The sequence below is a fragment of the Sminthopsis crassicaudata genome, chromosome 4 (assembly GCF_048593235.1).
Source record: "Sminthopsis crassicaudata isolate SCR6 chromosome 4, ASM4859323v1, whole genome shotgun sequence".
Lineage (NCBI taxonomy): Eukaryota > Metazoa > Chordata > Mammalia > Dasyuromorphia > Dasyuridae > Sminthopsis > Sminthopsis crassicaudata.
The window spans coordinates 429822041-429843977 of record NC_133620.1 but is presented as its reverse complement, the minus strand read 5'-3'; the positions used below and the strand labels follow the sequence as shown (position 1 = coordinate 429843977).

The 21937-nt window shown below is 38.6% G+C and overlaps 2 protein-coding genes across 3 annotated transcripts in view; one reads left to right on the top strand and one right to left on the bottom strand.

The window, feature by feature from the left end:
• ADORA3 (adenosine A3 receptor) overlaps positions 1-10737 on the top strand; it is a 70825-nt gene extending 60088 nt beyond the window's left edge. Inside the window, exons 4-9 of the mRNA XM_074263054.1 lie at positions 1193-1234; positions 3107-3433; positions 6750-6816; positions 7595-7728; positions 8224-8288; positions 10605-10737. Of these exons, the coding sequence (XP_074119155.1) occupies positions 1193-1234; positions 3107-3433; positions 6750-6816; positions 7595-7728; positions 8224-8288; positions 10605-10616 (647 nt within the window). The 3' untranslated portion in view covers positions 10617-10737. The remainder of the gene's footprint in view (positions 1-1192; positions 1235-3106; positions 3434-6749; positions 6817-7594; positions 7729-8223; positions 8289-10604) is intronic.
• Positions 10738-12020: 1283 nt separating this feature from the next.
• Positions 12021-21729, bottom strand: C4H1orf162 (chromosome 4 C1orf162 homolog). 2 transcript variants are annotated; one of them, XM_074263056.1, is made up of 7 exons: positions 21470-21729; positions 21243-21335; positions 17844-17889; positions 14154-14229; positions 13632-13729; positions 12852-12904; positions 12021-12538 (listed from the first exon to the last, which is right to left on the bottom strand). In XM_074263056.1, exons 3-7 carry the CDS (start codon positions 17878-17880, stop codon positions 12359-12361), a joined length of 444 nt encoding a protein of 147 aa, XP_074119157.1. In that variant the 5' UTR covers positions 17881-17889; positions 21243-21335; positions 21470-21729; the 3' UTR covers positions 12021-12358. The 2 variants fall into 2 exon arrangements, with proteins under 2 accessions (XP_074119157.1, XP_074119156.1); XM_074263055.1 differs by lacking the exon at positions 21243-21335 and having other exon boundaries at positions 21470-21728.
• Between the last annotated feature and the right edge of the window lie 208 nt (positions 21730-21937).

Here is a 21937-nt window from a genome sequence, read left to right as displayed (position 1 = left end):
TGTCTACTAAATACCAAACACTGTGCTTGAGTGTTGAAGATAGAAAGAAAAGCAAAAGAAAACCAAAAATTAAACCCCAAATCCTAAAAAAACAGACCTCCTGAAACAAAAAATAAATTTAGGCCTTGTCCTCATGAAGGTCACAGTCTAAAAGAAGAAGAAACATGCATAACTATGTCCAAAGAAGATAGAAAATTGGGGGTAATCATCAGAGAGATGGCAAGGGAAATTGGGAAAAGGCTCCTATACAAGGTGGAACTTTAGGTGGGAGATAGAGGTAAGTATTTTAGATATGGGAGACAAGGAAAGTGCCTGAAGTGAGAAGATGGAGTGTTTTATGTCCATTATACTCCACAGGGAGAGGAGTGCTTGGGTCTGCCTTCAGAACAGAAGAAGGCAAGATTTATATATTGAAAGAATGTGTTCTTAATGTTCAATTTGTTGAGAGGTTGAATAAAGAAGATTCATTGTTAGTATCTGAAAATTATAGATAAATACAAGATGTGAGAAAGAAAACATCATGGCAATACAAATAATTGCAAGAACATAAAAATGAGAAAATTTGAAGCATTCAGAAGAACTTCAAACGTGTGTTTCTGCTATATTTCTTCCAATAAAATCCTTTGCTCAGTTTGATAACACACACACAAAAAAAATTCTGACATTCTAACATTTCTAGAATGTTGACATGATGGTAATTGCTGTTTTCTACTTCAAAGAATTAGTCATATGCAGAGAGAAGGTGACAAAAGAATTTTCTAAGGATTCAAAGGAATTTTCATTGGATTTAGAGGTGACAAAAAACATGGAGTTTTGTTTTTGTTTTTACTGTGCAAATGAGGGAGTTTGGACTCAGTTATGACACTGGCTGAGGTGTCACAGGTAGCTAATTGTGCATTTAGGCCTGGAGGCCAATTAAGAGGCCATGGTTACAGCTGGGAGGTGTGAGGAGGTTTGAATGAGGACAGTGGCAATGGTAGCAGCATACTGAGTAGCACTGCCATGTGCAAATTGTTCAAAGCACTTTCTCAGTGAGATAGTGCTTTCCAAAGTTTGTTTCAAGGAGGAGAGAGAGAGAGGGCTCCAGCTCACATGTGTCTGTGTTCCCTTGAACAGATCCAGCCGTCTGCAGAGGCCTGGGAGTCCCTGGAGATTGCTCTTTCATCTTTCTTTCAGGGGGTTGCTTCTTGAGTGATGCAGCTCTTCCTGATGCTCCTGAGTGCTCTTTTATCAGGTAAGAGGCAGGAAAGGAGCATGTCCAGCACTGTGACTGATGATGGGTTCAGGGGGCACATTCTGTCTGCAGACTATAAATGGGACCATCCTTAGTACTCCTTTTTCCTATCTCTGACAAAAGGTTAAATAGGGGGAGGAATTTGAAACCACTGGTCAAAATGAGAGTTGGGAGTCTCTCTCTTTCTGCTCTATAGGCTCCCAGTATCTGATATTAGCACACACATGCACAAAAAATAAAACATGCTTCTCAGAAATGGAAGCAGCACTGGAGCTGGAGTTTAGAAATGTGGTTTTTAATGTTGGCGCTGACACTGTTCAGTTGTGTGTGTGATGGTGTACACAATCTATCTGAACCCTATTTTAAAGTGACCATGTTCATTTTAAAGTTCTCTTACGGTTCAAAGTTCCCTCTATATTCATCCCCTTCAGGGATCCACTTCAGAACTTCTGAGACGTGATCTCAAAATGAGCCCCACATACACCAGCTTGAGAAGGGCCAACAGGCTACACTAGGCAGGGTAATGCTAGACTGAGTGAGGTGAGGGATGCTTTGGAAGTAGGGGACCTGGGTTCATATCTCAGATCTGCTATTCATTAACTTTATTATATTTTTTTTTTAAGAAATATTTTTCCCAATTACATTTAAAAACAACTTTGACATTTTTCCCTTCTGAATTTTGAGTTACAAATTCTCTCCTCCTTCCTTCGCCCTCATTGAGAGGGCAAACAATTTGAGTTAGATTATACATGTGGAGTCATGCATAACACATTGTTACACTATACTTACTAACTTTGTAATCTTGTGCCAATTATTGAATTCCCGTGAATCCAATTTTCACATCTGTAAAATGAAAGGGATGGACTAGATGTCCCTTTTCACTGTTATTTTTCCTTTTGGACTCTGGGGGAGAAAGACTTTTTTTTTTTTGTGGCTCTCTCATTAGTTAATTGCTCTAGAGTAAGGATCTCACCACCAAACTTTGTACATCTTGAAACTCAAACTAGGGAAACAGCGCAGGCTTCCCTGCACATATTTTAAGCTTTTTGCAGTGACAGGAAGAAAAAAAATCCCCAACTTTTTTCATTTCCCCTTTCTATGGCAGTATGTGAAAGAGGCACTCTTTCTTTTTTTGTCTGTGAAGTTAGGAACTGGGAGGTTGGTGAGGGGACAATAGACAGTACATGCTTTTCAAGACATAATATGAATTTTTCCATATACTCTTAATAGGAAATGATGGTTCAATGTCTGGAAAAGGGTTTTGGCCAACACATATTCAGAATAAAGTCAGAGATAAGAGGGAAATAAGACAACAATGACTTTGTCCTATGGATTTACTTTCTCTTTTTATTCTTTACATGGGAGGCCAAAAGAATCTTGGAGTTGAGAAAACTGGGTGATCTTAGGTTAGATCTGGAGATTTGTTGGCAAATTCTTAAACTGATGCTACCCAGGTGCACTGTTGAAATTATACATCAAGTTTAACATATATTTTTAACATGTTTAGCATATATTGGATTACATGCCATCTAGGGGAGGAAATGGGAACACAAAAGTTTTTCAAGGACCAATGTTGAAAAATTATTCTTGCATATGTTTTGAAAATTTTTAAAAAAATTGAATTAAAAGAAAAAAAAAAAGAATCATATATCGAGAGAAAAATAAGGAATTTCTAACCCGAAGTCAGAATGAGTCAACTGATAAAAGGCCAAATATAGATGGGCAAACTGTGTAGAAAATAGACTTGTCTGGAATGCTGTAATTAAAAAAAAAATTGTTAAAGGTAAGAAAAAGGTATTGAATGATTTGTTCACAGGGAGGACAGGGCCTATTATGATGCTTGAAAGGGTGAAATTTTTTTTTCCCTTGCAGATGCTATAGTCATGGATGGAAAGGTCAAGGAAGCCTTTGTACAGGATAAGGCTTCTGTCACCTGCAGCTATGACCCCTACTACAAGAACTATCCCAAATATTGGTGCAAAGGCTATTACCGTAACTACTGCAATATCATTGCTTCCACACCTAACAGCACCAACCGAGTGTCCCTGAAAGACACGGGAATGCAATTCATCATCACTCTGACATGCCTTACCAAGGAAGATACAGGGTGGTACTGGTGTGGTATACAGAGAGACTACGCCAGTGACTACATGGATTATACAGAACTGATTGTGTTTGATGGTGTGAAAGACACAGCAGGTAGTTTTGGACTGAAAAAGAGGAAGCATCAGGGGGAAACCCATAAGCTCAGATATTGGTGTGACCAACACCCTAAATTGCTTTCCGTTAGCAACATTCTTCATTTCGTTCAATAATGAGTGCAAGGCACTCTGCTATGTTCCAAGGATATAAAAAGAAAATGCAGTCCCTGCCCTCAAGAGTTTATAATCTAAAGAGGGAGGGAGACATATAAACAAATATATACAAAGCAAGTTATGTACATATAAATAATAAAGAAAAGAAGGGAAATGTTGGAGTTAGGAGGGGTTGGGGAAAGCCTCCAGTAGAAGGTGAGATTTTAGGTGGGGCTTAAAGGAAGCCCGGGAGGTCAGAAGTCAGATTAGAGGAGGATGAACATTCCAGCTATGGGGAATGGCAGAGAAATTGCCCAGAATCAAGAAATGATAAGACTGTCTTGTATGAGAAATAGAAAAGAGGCCAGTGCCCCTGGATCAGGAAGCACTTGATGGGATATAAGGCACAAGAAGACCGGGAGGTAGGAGGGGGATGGGTTCTGAAGATTTTGAATGCTAGAGCATTTAGGAATTTGGATCTAGAGGTGAAGTTTATTGAGTTAGGGCAATGACATGGTTGGACATTGTACATTAGGAAGATCACATTTAGTGGATGAATGGAGATGGATTGAAGGGGGAGAACCTTGAGGCAGGCAGCACCTTCCCCTTCCTCCTCTTCTCCTTTTCCCCCTCCTCACAGCCTTTGCATATTTCAGGCATGAGATAATAAGAGCCTGGACCAGAGAAGGGGTCACATTCAAAATGTTGCCAAGATGAAAATTGAAAGGCCTTGGTAACATCTTGGATATGGGGTGGTGGGTGGTGGTGGTGAGAAGTAGTGAAGAGTCCGGGATGATTTTTAGGTTGTGAGCCTGGTGGGATCTCCTGGTGGGGAGCCTCCCTAGGCTGAGAAGATAGTGTTGCCTGTATAGTAACAAAGTAAGTAGAAATGGAGCAGGGTTTGGAGGAAATATCCCAAGTTCTGTCTTGGATATATTGAGTTAACATTCAGTTCCTTATATCTGAAAGATAACTGGAGATACAAGATTGGAGATCAGCAGAGACAAGTAGGAAAGGTAGATTTGAAAATCATCAACATAGAAATAATTAAATCTACAGAAGCTGATGAGATCATTAAGTGAAGTATTTTAGGAACAAAAGAGAAAAGGACCCAAGACAGAACCCTGAGGGTTAGAGGTAGTTAGAGGTAGACCAGTAGGAGGATTCAGCAAAGGGGAGTGAAGGGATGACCAGTACCTGGTCCGAAAATGAGGAGACAGTGATGTTCTGAAGGCTAGAGAGGAGGAGGAGACTGTTCAGCAATGTCACCGGCTGTGGAAACAAGACTTGAGAAAAGGTCATTGAATGTGGCAACTAAGAGATCGATGGTAACTTAAAAGAGAGCTGTTTCAGTAAAATGATTTAAGATTGTAAAGATTTAAGAAGAGTGAGAGGAGGAAAAAGTGAAGTATTTGAACTACATTTGGCAGAATAGAGAAGGCAGAGGGATGGAAGGATTTCAGGTTGGAGGAGGACTCAATGGGCAGCACGGGAAAGAGCAAGAGTAGGCAAGGAGAAAAAGAAAATAAGTGAACATGATGAGGGGGCCATCTGCCAGAGGAAACAGAATGGAACAGAATCAATTGAAGAAGTAGAGGGATTAGTCTTTAGAATAAAGCTGCTTGATCTTGTGAAACATGTAGAGAAGAAGAAAATGACAATTTTCTTGATAAGAAATAAAGAGAAGAGAATAGGGAGTTCAGGGCAAATGGCCTCAGTTTTATCTGTAAAATATGTGCTCTGATTCTCAGCTTAAAATAAGGGGAGGAAGACCCATGAGGGTATTGAAATTTGGAAGAGCTGTTTTGGAGAGTGGGATAGTGGTTGCTAGCCAGGCAGCAAGGAAAGTCCTAAATTTGTAGTGGACCCATCCAGAATGGTGGAAAAAAATTTTTTCCACCTTTGTTCCATGGAACTATTAAGGAAAGGTGAACTCTGCACAGTCAACACAGTTGTGTTGCTGCAGAAGACTTGTCCCTTGGACAGCAAGATCATCAATGTGGTTAACCTTAAAGAAATTAATTCAGGCTATTCAATGGAAGGTCAGATGCTGAAGCTTAAATACTTTAGCCACATAATAAGAAGATGGGACTCTAGAAAAGGCCCTGATGTTGGCAAACTGAGAAGGTGATAGCAGAGGATAAGATGGATAGTGTCATGGAAACAAGAAACATGCACTTGGACAGACTTTGAGAGATTGTGGAGGGTAGGAGAGCCTGACATGTTATTGTCCATGGGGTCATGAAAAGTCATGGGTGACATGAACAAAAGCAGTATCTATAGATGTATAGATGTATATGTACATGGATACATATGTGTGGTGGATTTTGGATGGCAATAGCTAATTAAGCATTAAGTATTTTGGAGTTCAGTGTATTGGGAGATTGGTGATCAGAAAGAGGTTTCTGTTTGGCCCTGCATACTTGGAGCCTCAATGGTCAGTCCTCCTAGGGATGATTAGGCTCTGAAAAAACAAAACGCCCATTTTATACTGATTGTGTGAGAGAACCTATGTAATGGTTTACGCTGGGAAGTAGAAATAAGCACTTCGATTGTTTAGCAAATTCCCAGTAGGGGAGACAAGTTAGGGAGCAGAGTTAAAGTCAGAAAGTTGGTGAAGACGCTAAATCAAAACAAGGCAAAATTCATCAAAAGTGACCCAGTGTTTCTTTTGGCAAGTCTTAAGAAGCCTCTATTCTACCTGGGGAGGAGTACATTTCCAGGGACAACAGCTCTAGGAAGCTCTGTGTCAGTGCTTCTCCTCATTTCAAAGTCCCTAACTCTCTTCAGCTGTCGCTGCCTTCTGATCATTTCCATTCAAGTATGAAACTTGCTCTCACACATGCCCAGGTCTGATGGCATCTAACCTTCAGGTGCTGAGAGTCTGCACCTGGTTATAGCTAGTACTGAGCAAGATAATAGTTAGAAAGCATGGAAGCACAGTGCCTGGCACCCAGTGGACACTTCATAATTGGTCCTTCCCTCTCCTCTTTGTCCCCATGAGCTGTGTTGCCTGTTCTTCATGGTGGGCTTAAGGAAAACCCCTGGAGGACAGCATTTGGCTCCCAGGACTTCTGATTCATTCCCCCTCTCCATTACACTAAGTCCAGTGTCAGTGCACCCAGGACACTAGTTTGTTATGAGCTGAGTAGTTGCCTCCAGGCAAAGGGAGGCCTTGGAGGAAAGTAGCACACATTAATGTTGAATATTTTTTGATGCAGACCTACAAAGGAAACAGAACAGAACTTGCAAGGATGGCAGTTTCGGCTATAGTGGAAATCACAGCAGGTGCGTCAAGAGCTTAAGGGAAAAGAAGGCATGAAAAGATTTAATTCAAACTTGAGGTCGTAGGTTTAGAAGTTAGAAGAGAACTTATAGATTGTTTAATTCAGAGACTCTCTAAAGGGTCCCTGGATAGATTTAAAAGGGTCTGTGAATTTGGAAGGGAAAAATTAATCTCTTTATTGAGATAGAATTGATTTCCTTATTTGTAATATCATGTATTTTATTTCATATATTTAGAAATATTATTTTGAGAAAAGGTCCATAAATTTCATCAGAATGCCAAAAGGGGGTAGGATCTGTGACTCAGAAAAATGCTTAAGAATTCTTGTCCCTGTGGTCCTATTTCCTGTCCCCTGCTCATTCCCTTATTAAAAAATTACTTGTCCATCGTCATACCATAGAGGTAGAATTGGGATCTGAACTCAAGTCATCTGACGTCAAATGAGTGTATTTCCCATGACATTCCCTTCTAACGTGTCACTTTTGTATATGATTTATTCCCTTGCCTAAACTCAAGGATGGCTATTGAGTTTTCTTTTTTCATCTTCTCAGCCCCTAATATTGTACTCATGTGTGTAACTGATAAATCAGGTGATTTCTTTGTTTCCTGAAGGCCTTGTGTGATTTACAGTAAGCACTCAGAGCAGACTTGGCTTGGGCATGGTGGGGTTTAGAATGAGGGGTGGAAGTGAAGATGTCTTGAAAAGGGGAAGCAAAGAGTAAACATATGAATGTGTCGCCATAAACTTTTGAATGAGGTAAGCACATTTTTTTTCTTTAGAAGAACATGTTACCAGCCTGTACTCCCTTTGAGGCTATCTGTCTTGTCCATCTGCATCCTAATCATGGGGATGGGGATCATCACCACTGCGATTATTTTACTCAGGAGGAAGAGAATTAAAAAATATAATCGGGGTAAGTAGTAGGGGCAGGGAGAAAGGCGGAGAAGCTCTAAAAGTACTCTGGCAAATGGCTACCACAACAAAGCTTTGGCCTCCAACAGGTGAAAGACCTGATCAAGCCAGCCTGTGAGCTGAAGACAATGGCAGGTCCTGGGTATTTAGCTGACTCCATGGGATAATAATAGCAGCACATTAAAGTTTGCAGAGTGCTCTCTTTACATAGATTCATTTTATCTTCACAACTTTGACCGGAGGCCAAAGACTGTCTCAATATAAGAACTAAGGGAGGAGTTTCTTCTACCCTTGTCTAGACAGCTGGTGGTTCCCTTGAAAGAAGTCCCAGCCCCTTCCAGTGAGGTGATTTATTCCTAGTAATATTGCAGGATGAAGATTTTCAGGGTCCTTTTATGCCTCCAGACTGAATTTGTGAGCAGGTGGATGAGGAAGTAATTCTGGGGTTTGGCATCCAGAGTTGCTATGTTCTAAGGTTCCCTATGTCCTTCCACAGGTAAAGTCCTGATTAGACTGGGAGATCACAGCCTTGGACCGTCTCCTATGATACCCACGCCCTTGGTAAGCTGCCAGACTGGCTGTTCTATTCCCGGCCCCAGCCTGACAGGGCCTCTTTGCACGGGCTTCAGAAGTTTCTCTGTTCCTCAGCAGAGAACAGGTATTAAGGCCCTGACCACAACGGGGCTCTGGGGCACTCCAGCAGGAAGGTTTGCTTCTGCTTCCAGTTATTAAGTTGCGATGTGCCCCAGAACTATTTCTGGATCTGCAGTGAGCACAAAATTCCTGGCACTCCAGTGTCAGAAAGTTCTAAAAGTAATTTATCTTCTTTTTACATATGGAGAGACAGAAAGAGCATGTAGGCGAGGATTCCTGGGAGAACCAGGAAGCCTATCTGGTAGCCCTGTTTATTTTATCATTCCTCACATAAAAATCCTCTTGAGGAAGAGCAAGCTTGGAAGGAATGTCTAGCGGCTCTTGTAGATTAGCTGTGCAATGTTTTTTCCTAATACCTCTAGTATTTACAGAGGAGAGGAATAACTTTAGATGGAGCTGTGAGCTGAGGCTGACTAATCCCAATAACCCAGAAATAGCTTGGCCTGGATGAAGAGGCTCTAGAGAGAAGGCATTCATGTTTTTCTAGTAATGAACCACATAATCAGAAATCTGTATTTCTGCAGTCCACACAAATGTAATTTTAGAATTAATTACTTTCAACTTCAAGGATAATTGCTCATTGATCTAACCCTACTACCATCCAGTTACACAGCTCTAGTGTACAAATCACTGGGTGCTGATGGCCTTGCTAAATCCTTTGGGCTAGCTAATTTGATCAACTAAAAAAAAAATTAAAAAAAAAATGCTTAGGTGACCCAGGGTTAGGTGAGCTGAATTTGCACATGGCCTACACTACTTGTAGAAGGCCTGGTCTGTAAAAGCTGGGGATATAAACTGGGGGACAGAGACTAGTTAGATTGAGAACCCCCTCCGTAGAATTAGAAGTGATGACAACTTAACATGATAAATCCCCCAGATATTGGAAAAGAAAAAATCTTCAAAGGTTTTATGTGTAGCCGAATGATAAGAACTGATACTTTTAAAATGCATCAAGATCTGCAAAATGCTTTTTATGACTGTTATCTTATCTGAGCCTCACAAAACCTTTTTGGGGTTATTATTACTCCTATTTTATATGGAGCCTGGGAGAGGTCAGGTGATTTCCCCCTTGTCACAGAAGCAGAAAATTTGGAGGCAGGATTTGGGGCTGCCTTGCCAATATTCTATCCATTATGTTACTCTGTAATAGGTAAGCCCTAAGCATGTCTCAATTTATGCTTTTACTTTATACTATACTTTGGGTTCAGAACTACTAGAGCTACTTCCCAAAGCTGTTGGTCAAATGAGTTCTTAGCAGGTAAAGGAAAAGGGCTTCTCTTCTCCTCCTTTATTGGGCAGAGCTGGGGATGGAAGACTTGATCTTTCTCAGTTCTTATAATTAGAATTTCTAGTGATTGTCCAAGGGCATCAGGATGGTTTAGCACAGACCTTCTTAAACTTTTTCTATTCCTAATCCCTTTTCACCAGAGAAATTTGTATGGCATCCCAGGCATATAGGTATGTGCAAATTACACATTATGTGAACCCCATATAAGGTCATAACTCACAGTTTAAGAAGCTTTGGTTTAGCAGAAAACTCAAAAGGATTTTTCAGTGGCTAGGAGCTCTGAGTTCTCTCAAGCTCGATCATTAATCTATTAATCTTGGTAGAACCCTGAACAATCTATGTAAGTCTGATTAATCACCTGTAAAAAGATGGCATTCTAGCATTCTTTATTTTACTTCTAGACTTGCTACAGCTGTTCTCACAGAATCCTGGCCCATTCTTTCTCAGGTCTCATTTTAAACATTCAACAAAGCTTAATTAAATAGCCACTATGTAAAGAAAAATTATGGGCTAGATGCTGAGGGAAATACAAAGTTTAGATCAGACAGAGTCTTTGCTGTTATGCAGTTTCCATTCTGGGGAGCATGAATGGGCATTAGATGAGTGATATAAGGAGTAGTGCTTAATAGCCATGATTCTGGCTATCAAAACCCTGAAAATTTTCTGAATGAGCTCAGTTGAATGTTTCTCTTCAAAATCTAATGATGCATTTATCTATGTAGCAATTCAGGGCCTAAGCCAGAACAATTTAGAATGAGCAAGCTTTTTCTTGAATGGATGAAGCTGGAAAAAAAGTAGCCTCTGACTGAAGTCCTGAGAATATAGCTTTGTAAATTCATTCCCCTTAAAAGATATGTGCAAAAAGTTTGTAACTTTTCCTAGTGATAAATGATCTATCTCAACTCAACCATCTCTTTTTTTCCCCAACAAAGTAGATGACTCCATGAAGTCCTCCTTGGGCCAATCGATGATGCAGGAAAAGACTCATGGAAACAGGTGTGATAGAAGATTTCTCAAACAAAAATCAGAAATAAAATAATGCCATAGCAGAATCACATAGTAACTGGCCCCAAGTCTCAGGAACTGATATCAATCTCTCAGCCTTTAATTCCGTTTGCAAATGATTAAGTGATGGTTATGGGTAGGCAAAACATCTTCAACAGGCCTTGCAACCAGAGAACAACTCAAAGACCTCTCTCCTTAGGTGCTTAGAAAAGGGCAAGGGGGTGAACTCTCATTAGGGCCCAGAGGAAGGTCTACATTTTCTCTGTATACCTTTATAAATTCCTGGATAAAACTGTAATGTACAGGAGAGTATAACAGATTTCTTTAGGAATCTCAGTAGGTTATTTCAATAGAAATTTTCCTGAAAATAGCTCTTATGAACCCCAGGTAGAATGTCATAGAACCATAAAATTTTAGAGATGAATAGGGATCAACCCTATCTGGAGTCTAGGTGATGGTGTTTAATGGGTCATTTAATTGTTTAATAACTTTTTTAATGTGCAGACTTCTTTAGGAGGACACTAGCTTTCACCAGAATTAAAAGGCATTGCCTTTAATGAGTGAAAAAACTATAAGGGGTGCCACAAGTGAATTATAAATTCATTCTGGAAACAGAATTACAAACATGGTCAGATTGCAAACATTAATACCAGTCTGCCAATGACCCAGAGAAGCTTGGAATCAAAATCTTCAGGTCAAACGACCCACCAAGGTTCTGAGGATTCCATTTGGCTCTCAGAGAACCAAATAACAAAAAGCTAGAGGAGGTCGAACAAAGCTGGGACGCATCAGGGAATAGTTTTAAGAATGATTCACTTGAGTTTTTGAGCTAGAAATTTTCCACTCCTCTTAGGGGCCAATCTTAGCCCAGGTCCCACAACCACAGAGAAAAGGAGCGAGGCCTTTCTATATACGGGCTTGGTATGGTCCTGTGCTTTATCTCTTTATAAGGTATGGTCCCTCTACAGAGGAGGATAAGGAAGAGGACGTCACCCAAAGCTCCCTTGCTTAAACTACTCGGCAGGAAAAAGGGACAGTTGTGTTATCCTCCACTGCCATCATGGGGCCAGTTGGGTTAGTTTATGTTCCTCTTTGCTGCTTACTGTTGAATTTTCCCAAACCTGGTTTCCCTGATGGTGGCCTCTTCTCTGCCTAAGAATCTATTATAAGAAGGGTATAATGATTTTTACCCAGGTTTTCTCCTTTTTTTCTCCCTCAGATTCCTAATCCCTTAGAAATTGGACTTAATCCCATTTCTGGCTTCTGTCTTTTCTTTGCCATTGTGGCAACTGATGCCCTTTCCTGAGGGTTTGTGATCTTTTGGGAAAGAAAAAAATGAGAAAAAACAAGGTTGTATCAGGTTTCTTTATTTGGAATTTCCCAACTGCTCCTCCAAAGTTATTTAAAAAGATTAATTGAACTCAGAGCTTTATATGCTGTTTATAACTATAGCAGTCTACATAAGAGACACAGTCCCTACTTTCCATGGTTTTACAGAGTCAGAGCCAGAGAATCAGCAATCCCTTCCATGGCTAGAGAATGCTTTGTCTAGCAGCTTTTGAAATTATTAGATTAAGTATTTAAATATGTCACAACTATACAGGAATTGTTGAGATTCACAGAATGAAAAGGGACTAAAATCTGTAAGAGAGGAAACAGTCCAAGGCTAAAGCCATCAGTAGCTCTAGTGTATCTCCTCACTTCCATTGCTAGGAAGGCTGGTTTGGGTTTGCACTTTGATTTTTGCATAGACAATGGAATCGGCATCTCCATCCTGGTGCTGGGCAAAGTAGACTTTGTTTTCTTCTGAGTCTTGCTGAGACATATACACATGGGTAAGGGTCTCCTCAGTAGTGGAGCAACCCTATAGGGCAGACATGGAATAAGAGAAATGAGTGAGATTTAATTTGAGTCTGGAGCTATGAAAACAAAGGGATGTTTGGTCATCAGAAACCAGAGATCTGGAAAGCATTGGACTAAAGGGTTATGGCCAAGGCAAGACATCAGAAGGGGTCTTCCTCAAAATCCTCTGCCTTAGAATCCAAAAAACCCAAGTTGCTCCTGCTGCTGGTGCGGAAAAGTCCAGGTAGAAGTGTCGGCACACAACTTGTCCATTCCATGCAACAAATAAAGACACTTTTGAAGTTCAATGTCGTCTAAATGTAGAATGCTCTTACCTTGTGGCAAGGGTCTGAGGTCTGGGAAATCTGCTGGGAGCTCCTGGTTGGCTCTGTCAGAAGATCAAAAAGAGACACTTCACAGCTGTAGAAAGCAGCTATCTTCCCCTCTAGCACATACTTAGGGCTATGGTGTGAGAGAATGGGATGGGACTAAGAACCTCAAATCTGAAGATAGTGGTGAGAGGTTTTTTTTTCCTCCAGTAATTCACAAAAGTATTGAAGTATTTACTATATGTCAAACACTTAAGATAAAATAGTGTGGACATAGACAGTTCCTGCCTTCACAGAGCTGACTTTCTATATATTCCAAAATATCTCTCTAGATAGATCTCTCTCTCTCTCTCTCTCTCTCTCTCTCTCTCTCTCTCTCTCTCTCTCTCTCATATATATATATATATATGTATATATATATATATGTATATATATATATATATATAAATAATGTAGAATGTGTATACAGATATATATATGCATATAAGAGATACACTGTAAGTGGGAGGTACTCTAAGGGGAGGAAGTAGTGGTCAAGAAATGGGCAAAAGCCTCTTGCAGAGAAGCCAGGTCAATTAAATGGTAAGAGTGAGAAAGCCCGAGCACTCCAGGCATAGTGGACACCTAAAGTAATGAGGCACAGTCACGGGAGATAGAATGTTTTATGTGAATAATGTGTCTGATCATAAAATTTATAAAAGGGCTGGAAAGTTAGGAGGTGGCCAGATTGTGAAGGGATTTAAAAGTAAGAGGAATTTGATCCTGGAAGTTACAGGATCCACTTACCTTTGGAACAGCTCTTCCTGATGAAGCAGACAATAACAGTGACCAGAAGTGTCAGAAGAACCCCAGCAAAAAATGCCACAAGTAAGTAGGGGTATATTCTGTTTTGGCAAAGAGGGAATAAATTGAGTCCTTGGAAATCCAAGCCCCTGTTCTCCAAGCCAGAATGTAGCTTTGTCTTATTATAGCAAAACACTCATAAAATATGAACATTATTCATTGAATTTAACCTTGGCTTGTTACCTTATCTGCTCTCTCCCACTAAGAGTCTAGCATTGTCAAGCATTAAGTACATGTACCACTTTGGTACTAAGCACTGGAGATATGACAGTCCTTCTCCTCAAGCAGCTTGCATTCTAATGGGAAAAAATCTTATGAAAGTTGGGAGGGGAGAGGTCTGGAGAGTGAAGTTCAGATAATAAGGAAACTGGTGCAAGGTTTCAATGTCCCTTTCCTCTCTGACATATCTCCCAGTACAAAATAACATTCTTGACCCCAGGTAAAGAGGATCAAAGATCAACTTACTCATAGAGATCATTTTTAGGAGTTGGGCAATTTCTAGTTTCACAGGGTGGATATTCTGCTGTACTCTGTGGTTTTTCTACAATGGAATATAAATAAGTTAGGGAACTCCTTGTCCCTCAGAAACTGGCTGTAGGTGAAGACGATGCAAGTGGAATTGGGAATTGGGTTAGTAGGTATTAGTAATTAGTAGATTCCAAATCCTGGATCCAACCCCATCCCCAAACCCAACATTTTAGACAATGTTAGAGAATATACTAGATTTAGAAAGCCCTTAAATGCCAATTTTGTTCCAGATAATAGCTATCTGGCCCTGGGCAGGACATTTGAGCTTAGTCTGCCTTAATTTTCTCATCTGTAAAACAGAGATCTACCAAAAAAAAATGTTAAGATCAAACGAGAAGCATGGAATTGTGAGCCTGTGTTGTCAACTGTTTTAAAAATTTACAAGCATTGTGCCAAGACAAAAGAGAATCCAGTATGTAATTAAGTATATACAACAAGAGTTTATATGCCAAAGACTAATGCAAACAATTCTTACTGCATCAATATATATCCCCAATTTGTTCACCTATTTTGGTATTGGATGGACATTTAACATATATGATAAAAACTTGATTACATACTCCCAGATGTTATATCTATCCTTAATCCTGTCTCCAGAAGTTTTCTTTGATCACCCCAGCTCCTTCAATCTCAATACCTTTTCCCCTACTGTTTACAAACATGCCCAAGTTTTTTAAAATTTTCAATCTAATCTTGGCCCTGTTATCCTTCCAAGCTACTTTCTCATTTCTCATCATCCTTGGTCAACCTTTACTCCTGGATTCTCTTCTACTGGGGTTTTCATTCTAGTTCTTCCCATCTTATCGGATTGCTAAATTATTTTTCTGGATTATCGGGGCATTATGGAGACAAACTCCATTCTTGCCCCCAAACCCCTCTCTCATCCCAATTTCCTGAGGAAAACTGCATCCTAATCCAAGTTGAGACATATAATTGCTCTATGGGGCTCTATGACCTCCAGAATCGAAGCGCATCACAGAAATCTTGAAATTGAAAAAACTACACCACTTTCTGGGATAACCTGTCTGAATCTTTGATCAAGTTCTTTACCCCATGGCCTCTCCTTGCTGTTGCTCACAACACATTCTCTGTACCTCTGCTCTGCCTGAAATATCATCCCTCTGGAGTTCACAGTTTCCTTTGAGACCTATAATGTATATACTGCTTGGGTGTATGCTAGTTAAAATCTGAGAAAAGGAGCTGCTGTTGATTATATCCCTAGCACTCAGTAGTGATAAAGAGCTATATGTTCCAGGGCAATAAACTCTCATTGATGAACCAAAAAAGTTTTTCTGGTGTTTCCTCTTTGAGACATCTCATGAGTGCCTAAAGGCTATTATATCCATGTAGACTCCCAAATCTAAACATCCTAATCTTAGCCCTTCAATCTTAGTACCTAAATTACCAACTGTTCCATAAGTATCTCAAAACTCTCCATATCCCTAACTATTCCCCCCTACAAACTTGCCTATTTTTGTCATGGAATCATTTTGACTCTTCATCCTCCACCTCCTATGCTCATTTGCCAAATCCTGTCAATTCTATCTTCCCTAGATCTCCATCTGCCCCCTTAATTCATTTTAGCACAGGCCCTCATCACCACCTGGACTAAGGCACTAATCTCCCAAATGGTCTTTGTACCTGTACCTTCATCTCTTCTCTAACATCCTCCACACAGTTGCCAAAATAGAACATATCTGATAGCATCCTGCCCTGCCCAAGATGCTTCTGTGAATCCCTAAGATAAGTCTGTCAGAGACCACCTCAATCTTACTAGAGTGATTGTACATGACTCCCCCTCCTGTACTCTGTATTATACCTTAACCTACTTTTCCATTTGATTCTACAAACTGATCCCCATGACTTCTCTTACTCTTGGAGAATCCCTAGTTTCAGCTTAGTTTTCCACCCACAACTCTGCAGGCCTTTTTCTGATTTAAGTGTGCTCATTCTCCCTTTCCCTCTCTCCTTTCCTCCTCTCCTTCTCCTTTTTCCTTTTCTCCCTCTTTCCTCTTCCCTCCCCCCCTCCCTCTTCCTCCTCTTCCTCCTCTTCCTCCCTCCCTTCCCCTCTTTCCCTCCCTCTCCTTCTTTGTCTCTTATCTCTGTCTCTCCATCCCATCCCATCCCATCCCTATCCCTGCAATTAATTTGTACTGACTCAGCATATATTCTGGATTTCTCTTTTAAGTACATTTTTATTTCTCCCCAGTAGAATGTAAGATCTTGACAGCAGGAACTTTTTTTATTCCCAATAGGTAATATAGTGTCTATTCCAGACAAGTAATAAATGCTTGTTAAACTGAATATAGTCAACTCTCTGAAATTATCTGCAGTAAAAAAATGGCATGGATGAGCCATAAAGAACAAATAGTTACAAAATGCAAGTTTTTTCCCCCTTTTTGGTTAGGGAGAGGGACAGATGTGTATTCTTAATAGGATTTTATTGACAAAATTGGATAATTATGAATTAAAAATAAAAATGACTAAAACTTAGTAAAAAAAAAAAAATACTGAATTCAGATGTTAGAATCATGAGAGATTAGAATTGGAAGCTTAAAAAAAATCACCTGGTCCATTCCCCCCCCTCCTTTTACAGATGAGAAAAATTTTGAAGTTATTGACTCATAGATCAATTTTAAAGAGGGAATAGACATCAGAGGTCATTTAGTGCATCCAACTTGTTTTTTAGTCTTGGAAACTAAAACTTGTTTTTCAGTCATGAAGCCAGAGAGAGATTGATTTGTTGAAACTCAAATGTATGGGGTTCTTTCCAACATATCCATTCTCATTTTCTAGCTCATTTTATTTCTGCTAGATTTTTGCATCAAGGACTCCTTTGACAAGTCTGTTGAAACCTATAGATTACTCAGAATTACTAAGAATTTTTAATAGTTTTTTATTTTTCAAAATACATGCAAAGATTTTAACATTCACCCTTTGGAAACCTTGTGTTCCAAATTATTCTTCCTTTTCCTCTCCCCACTGCCCTAGATAGCAATATAGGTTAAATATGTACAGTTCAAAAATGTTTTTAAATGCATAGAATTATAAAAGAAACTGATTGAAATATAGAGAATAGGATAAAAGAAAGTTTCTGGACCCCTGTGCTAGAATGAGTGCCCATTCCTATCCTTTTCTATAATTTTTGTCCTTAACCTACTGAGAATTAAGGACATATGACATAATTTCTAAGACATATAATTTCCAAAGGCTAAAGTTTGTCTTCAGTAAGCATGGTTATTTGCATTCCATAAACACAACAGGGGAAGAAGTTATAGCAGTCAAAAGGTGGGAAGGGAAATATACTAATTCTGTAAATATTCTCACAATTGGGAAATTAACTACTCAAGGCAAACGAACTATACTTTAGAAATCTCTATTACATAAGTGAGAACAGGAAACATCCCAATTTCACAGGCCAAGGTTAGGGTCATTCTCATTTCCTTGTTTTCACCTCTTAGGGCTAGAATGAAAATTTCCATCTGTAGAGATTTAATGATCAGTGGCTTCCCATTGTTAATGAGCACTGTTACCAACGACCATAGCCTCATTAATCAGAGCCTAGAAGTGAGGTTTAGACTAAAGGCTGGCAACAGAAAATATTGGGGTTACACAGCCAGAACTTACCAGTGGGTGGCATTGGTTTGGAGGCACCTGATCCCATTTTGTTCCTCTGAGGCAAAAACAAAAAGGACAAGGTGTAATACTTTGGCACGTGGAGCTGCCCTAAATTGCCTATGTCTGAGATTGTGTGCAAGAATTTTAGAATTAAATCTAATCCTACTCCCTTATTTTGCAGGCCATATATCTGAAGATGCTCAAAAATAATGTAGCAATTATATGAATTTGCAATATCAGTTATCCCAGACTTTTTCTTGCTCACATAATCAGTTGCCAAATCTTGAATTTAAAAAATGTGTATATATATATATATGTCTACACATGTACATACATATACATATACATACATGGGTATTATACACACATATATAGTATATGTGCATATATGTGTGTACTCTGCACTCTTCAAAGCCACTATGCCAATTGTTCCCTAATCATCTCTTACTAGACTGTTGCCATAGTTGCTAATGTTTTTTTCCACTACAAATCCAACAGTTACCAATGATTTTCCTAAAGTGAGTATGATAATGTAAGTATCCCTCGGTCCATGACTCGGTGAACTTCAGTGCCTCCCCAATATCTCTAGGATCAAATATAAATCAAATATAAATTCCTTTGCTAAAACTCAAAGGAAAGGTTAATAAAATTAAAACAAAACTAAGAATTTGTTTATAAAAAAATTTACCAGTATCAAAAATGAAAATGAATTCACAACCAATGAAGAGCAAATTAAAGCAATAATTAGGAGCAATTTTGCCCAACTCCATGCCAGTAAATCTGATCATCTAAGTGAAATGAATATTTACAAAAATATAAACAGCCCAGATTAATAGAAGAGCAAATAAAATACTTAACCCCACTTTAGAAAAATTTAAGCCATCAGTGGACCCCCTAAGAAAAACATCTGCAGGGCCAAATGGATTTATAAGTGACTTCTACCTAACATTCAAAAATTAATTCCAATACTATATTATATATCAACTACATGTATATATACATATATATATATATATATATATATATAAAATCACAAATGTTGTGCTGATAGCTAAACCAGGAACAGTATAGACCAATTTCCCTAATGAATATTTATGTAAAAATTTAAAAATATTAGCAAAGAGATTACAGCAATATATCACAAAGGTCATACACCATGATTATGAAGAATTTATGCCAAGACTTCGGGACTGGTTCAATATTAGGAAAACATATTGACCATGTCAAAAATAAAAAGAAATCTCAATAGATGAAGAAAAAGCGTCTGACAAAATACAGCATCCATTCCCATTAACACTAAAAAGCATATGGATAAATGAAACAAGTAATATCTCTTTAAAGCCAAGTAGCATAATGGGGATAAGCTAGAAGTTTAACCAATAAGATCAGGAATGAAACAATGATGCCCATTATCACCCTATTATTCAATATTATACTAGAACTTTTAGCTTTAGCAATAAGAAAAAAGGAATTGAAATAGACAATGAGGAAACAAAACTATCATTCTTTGCAGATGATATGATTGTATATTTAGAGAATCCTAGAGAATAAACCAAACTGCTTGAAATGAATGTGAAACCAATTAAAATTAGAAGGAAACCAGAAAGATGGAAAACAATTTTTACAACCAATGTTTCTGATAAAGGCCTCATTTCTTAAATATATGTATGTGTGTATATATGCATTCAGAATCAAATTTATAAGAATACAAATTATTCCCCAGTTGATAAATGGTCAAAGGATATGAACAGGCAGTTTTAGGAAAAAGAAATTAAAGTTATGGTCTTATAAAAAATGTTCTAAATCATTGATTAGAAAAATGCAAAGTAAAACAACTCTAAAGTACACCTCATACTTATCAGATTAGCTAATGACAGACATAGACAATGATATTAGAGAAAACCCGGGAAAATTTGGATGCCAATACATTTTTGGTGGAGTTGTGAACTGATCCAAACATTCTGGAGAAACATTTAAAACTATGACCAAAGGCTATCAAACTGTGATATACTTTGATCTGGCAAAATTACTATTAGATCTGTAACCAAAGAAATAAAAAAGGGAAAGGATTCACATGTGCAGCTCTTTTTGTGGCAAAGAATTAGAAATGGAGGGAATGGCTGACCAAGTTATGGTATATGAATGTATTGGAATATGAATGTGCTTTTTAAGAAATGCAAAGCCTGGATAGATAGTGCAGTGGATAGAGCACCAGCCCTAAAGTCAGGAGGACCCGAGTTCAAATCTGTCTCAGACACTTTATACTTCCTAGCTGTGTGACCCTGGGCAAGTCACTTAACCCCAATTGCCTCAGCAAAAAAAAAAAAAAAAAAAAAAAAAATTCAGAAAAACCTGTAAAGACTTGCTTGAACTGATGCTGAGTTAAATTAGCAAAATCAGGAGAATGTTGTACACAGTAACAATAATACTTTGTGATGATCAGCTGATTTGACTTAGTTTTTCTCAGCAATATAATTATCCAAGATAATTCCAAAAGCTTCATGACAGAAAATACTAGCTATCCATATCCTAGAAAGAATTGTGGAGTCTGAGTTTTTCTCAGCAATATAATTATCCAAGATAATTCCAAAAGCTTCATGACAGAAAATACTAGCTATCCATATCCTAGAAAGAATTGTGGAGTCTGAATGCAAATCAAAGCATACTGGTATGTGGGGGGGGGGGGAAAGGGGCTTTTCCCTTTTGGTCTATTATTTCAAAATATGACTAATGTGAAAATGTTTCTATGATTGCACATGTATAACCTCTATCAGATTGCGTCCCTTCTTGGGGAATACACACACACATACTCATATATACACATATGTGTATGTGTATTTCTGTTTTCTTCACAACCTCACCCTACTTTTCCAAGTGTTTAACCCATTATTTCCTGCTATGCACACTGTGGTCTAGCCATACTGGGCCACTCACTGTTTCTGACACGGGCTATTCCCCTTTTTCCTTCCAACTTAGACTCTCTGGCTTCCTTCAACGTTCAATTCAAATGCCACTTTCCATGGGAAGCTTTTCCAGCTGCTGCAAGGATCTTTCCATCTGTGGCTTCTATCTACTGTGTATCTTTTATGTATACATTTATGTATATGGTATCTCTCCTTTTAGAAGACAAGCTCTGTAAAACCAGAGGACTGGTTATACCGTTACTTTGTTTGTAGCACTTAGCAGAATGTCTGATACAAAACTGGTGACTGATACATGTTTGTTGATTCATTGATTAGTTTACCTCTGTCCCTGCGAAATAATATTAAAGCCACTGAAATCATTCTCTAAATTCATAAAAGGAAGAAGCCATACAATTCTCTTGGGTGCTTGCTTCTTATATAAAGAGAAAACAAAAATTAATTTCAAAATCCCAATATTTGGCAATATGAAAGCATGGAAATATACCTTAAAACAATTTTTGACTGGTGCACTTCAGTCATACAAATATCACCCTTCAGGATGCTGGTATTTCCCTAATTTTTTAAAGATAACCTCTTCCTGAAAACAAACAAACAAAAATGTGTATATACAAACAGGCAGAGATTTACCACAAATAAACAGAAATGCTGATGATTTTGTTAGGAGAAAAATTTGTTTTAGACTAATGAAAGAATTATAAAAAATGAATTTACCTTAAAAGCAAAACTCTGGTAAGATGATTGAAGAAAAGTCAGACTGCTCGCACTTGCTTCCTTTTTTAGATACTCGGCTCATTTTTGCAACAATGAGGAAATATTGTTGTAAAACCACCAATCAAACTACCCAGTCACTGAGTGCAAAGCTTCCACATGTGTTCAGCATTAAATTTCTTCTTACAAGTAAGTCACTGGGAGAGTGCTCTCAAGTGGCTTTATTTCATAAGCAGAGCTTCGTGCTGAACCATTTTGGTCCTTAAATGTCCCAATAGTCACTTGTAAGTCTAACATGAAACAGGAACAGAAAAGAAGAATAGAAAAAGATAGATTTATTTTTTTTTTTTAGTCAGCCAGATGTTTGTTGAATGCCTAAGCAGAATAGTAGACCACCCTAAGTAGGTGGCCTACCTAAGCAGTAGAAAAGTCACTGAGTTTGAGGTCAGGTAAGATCCTGATTTTGATCCT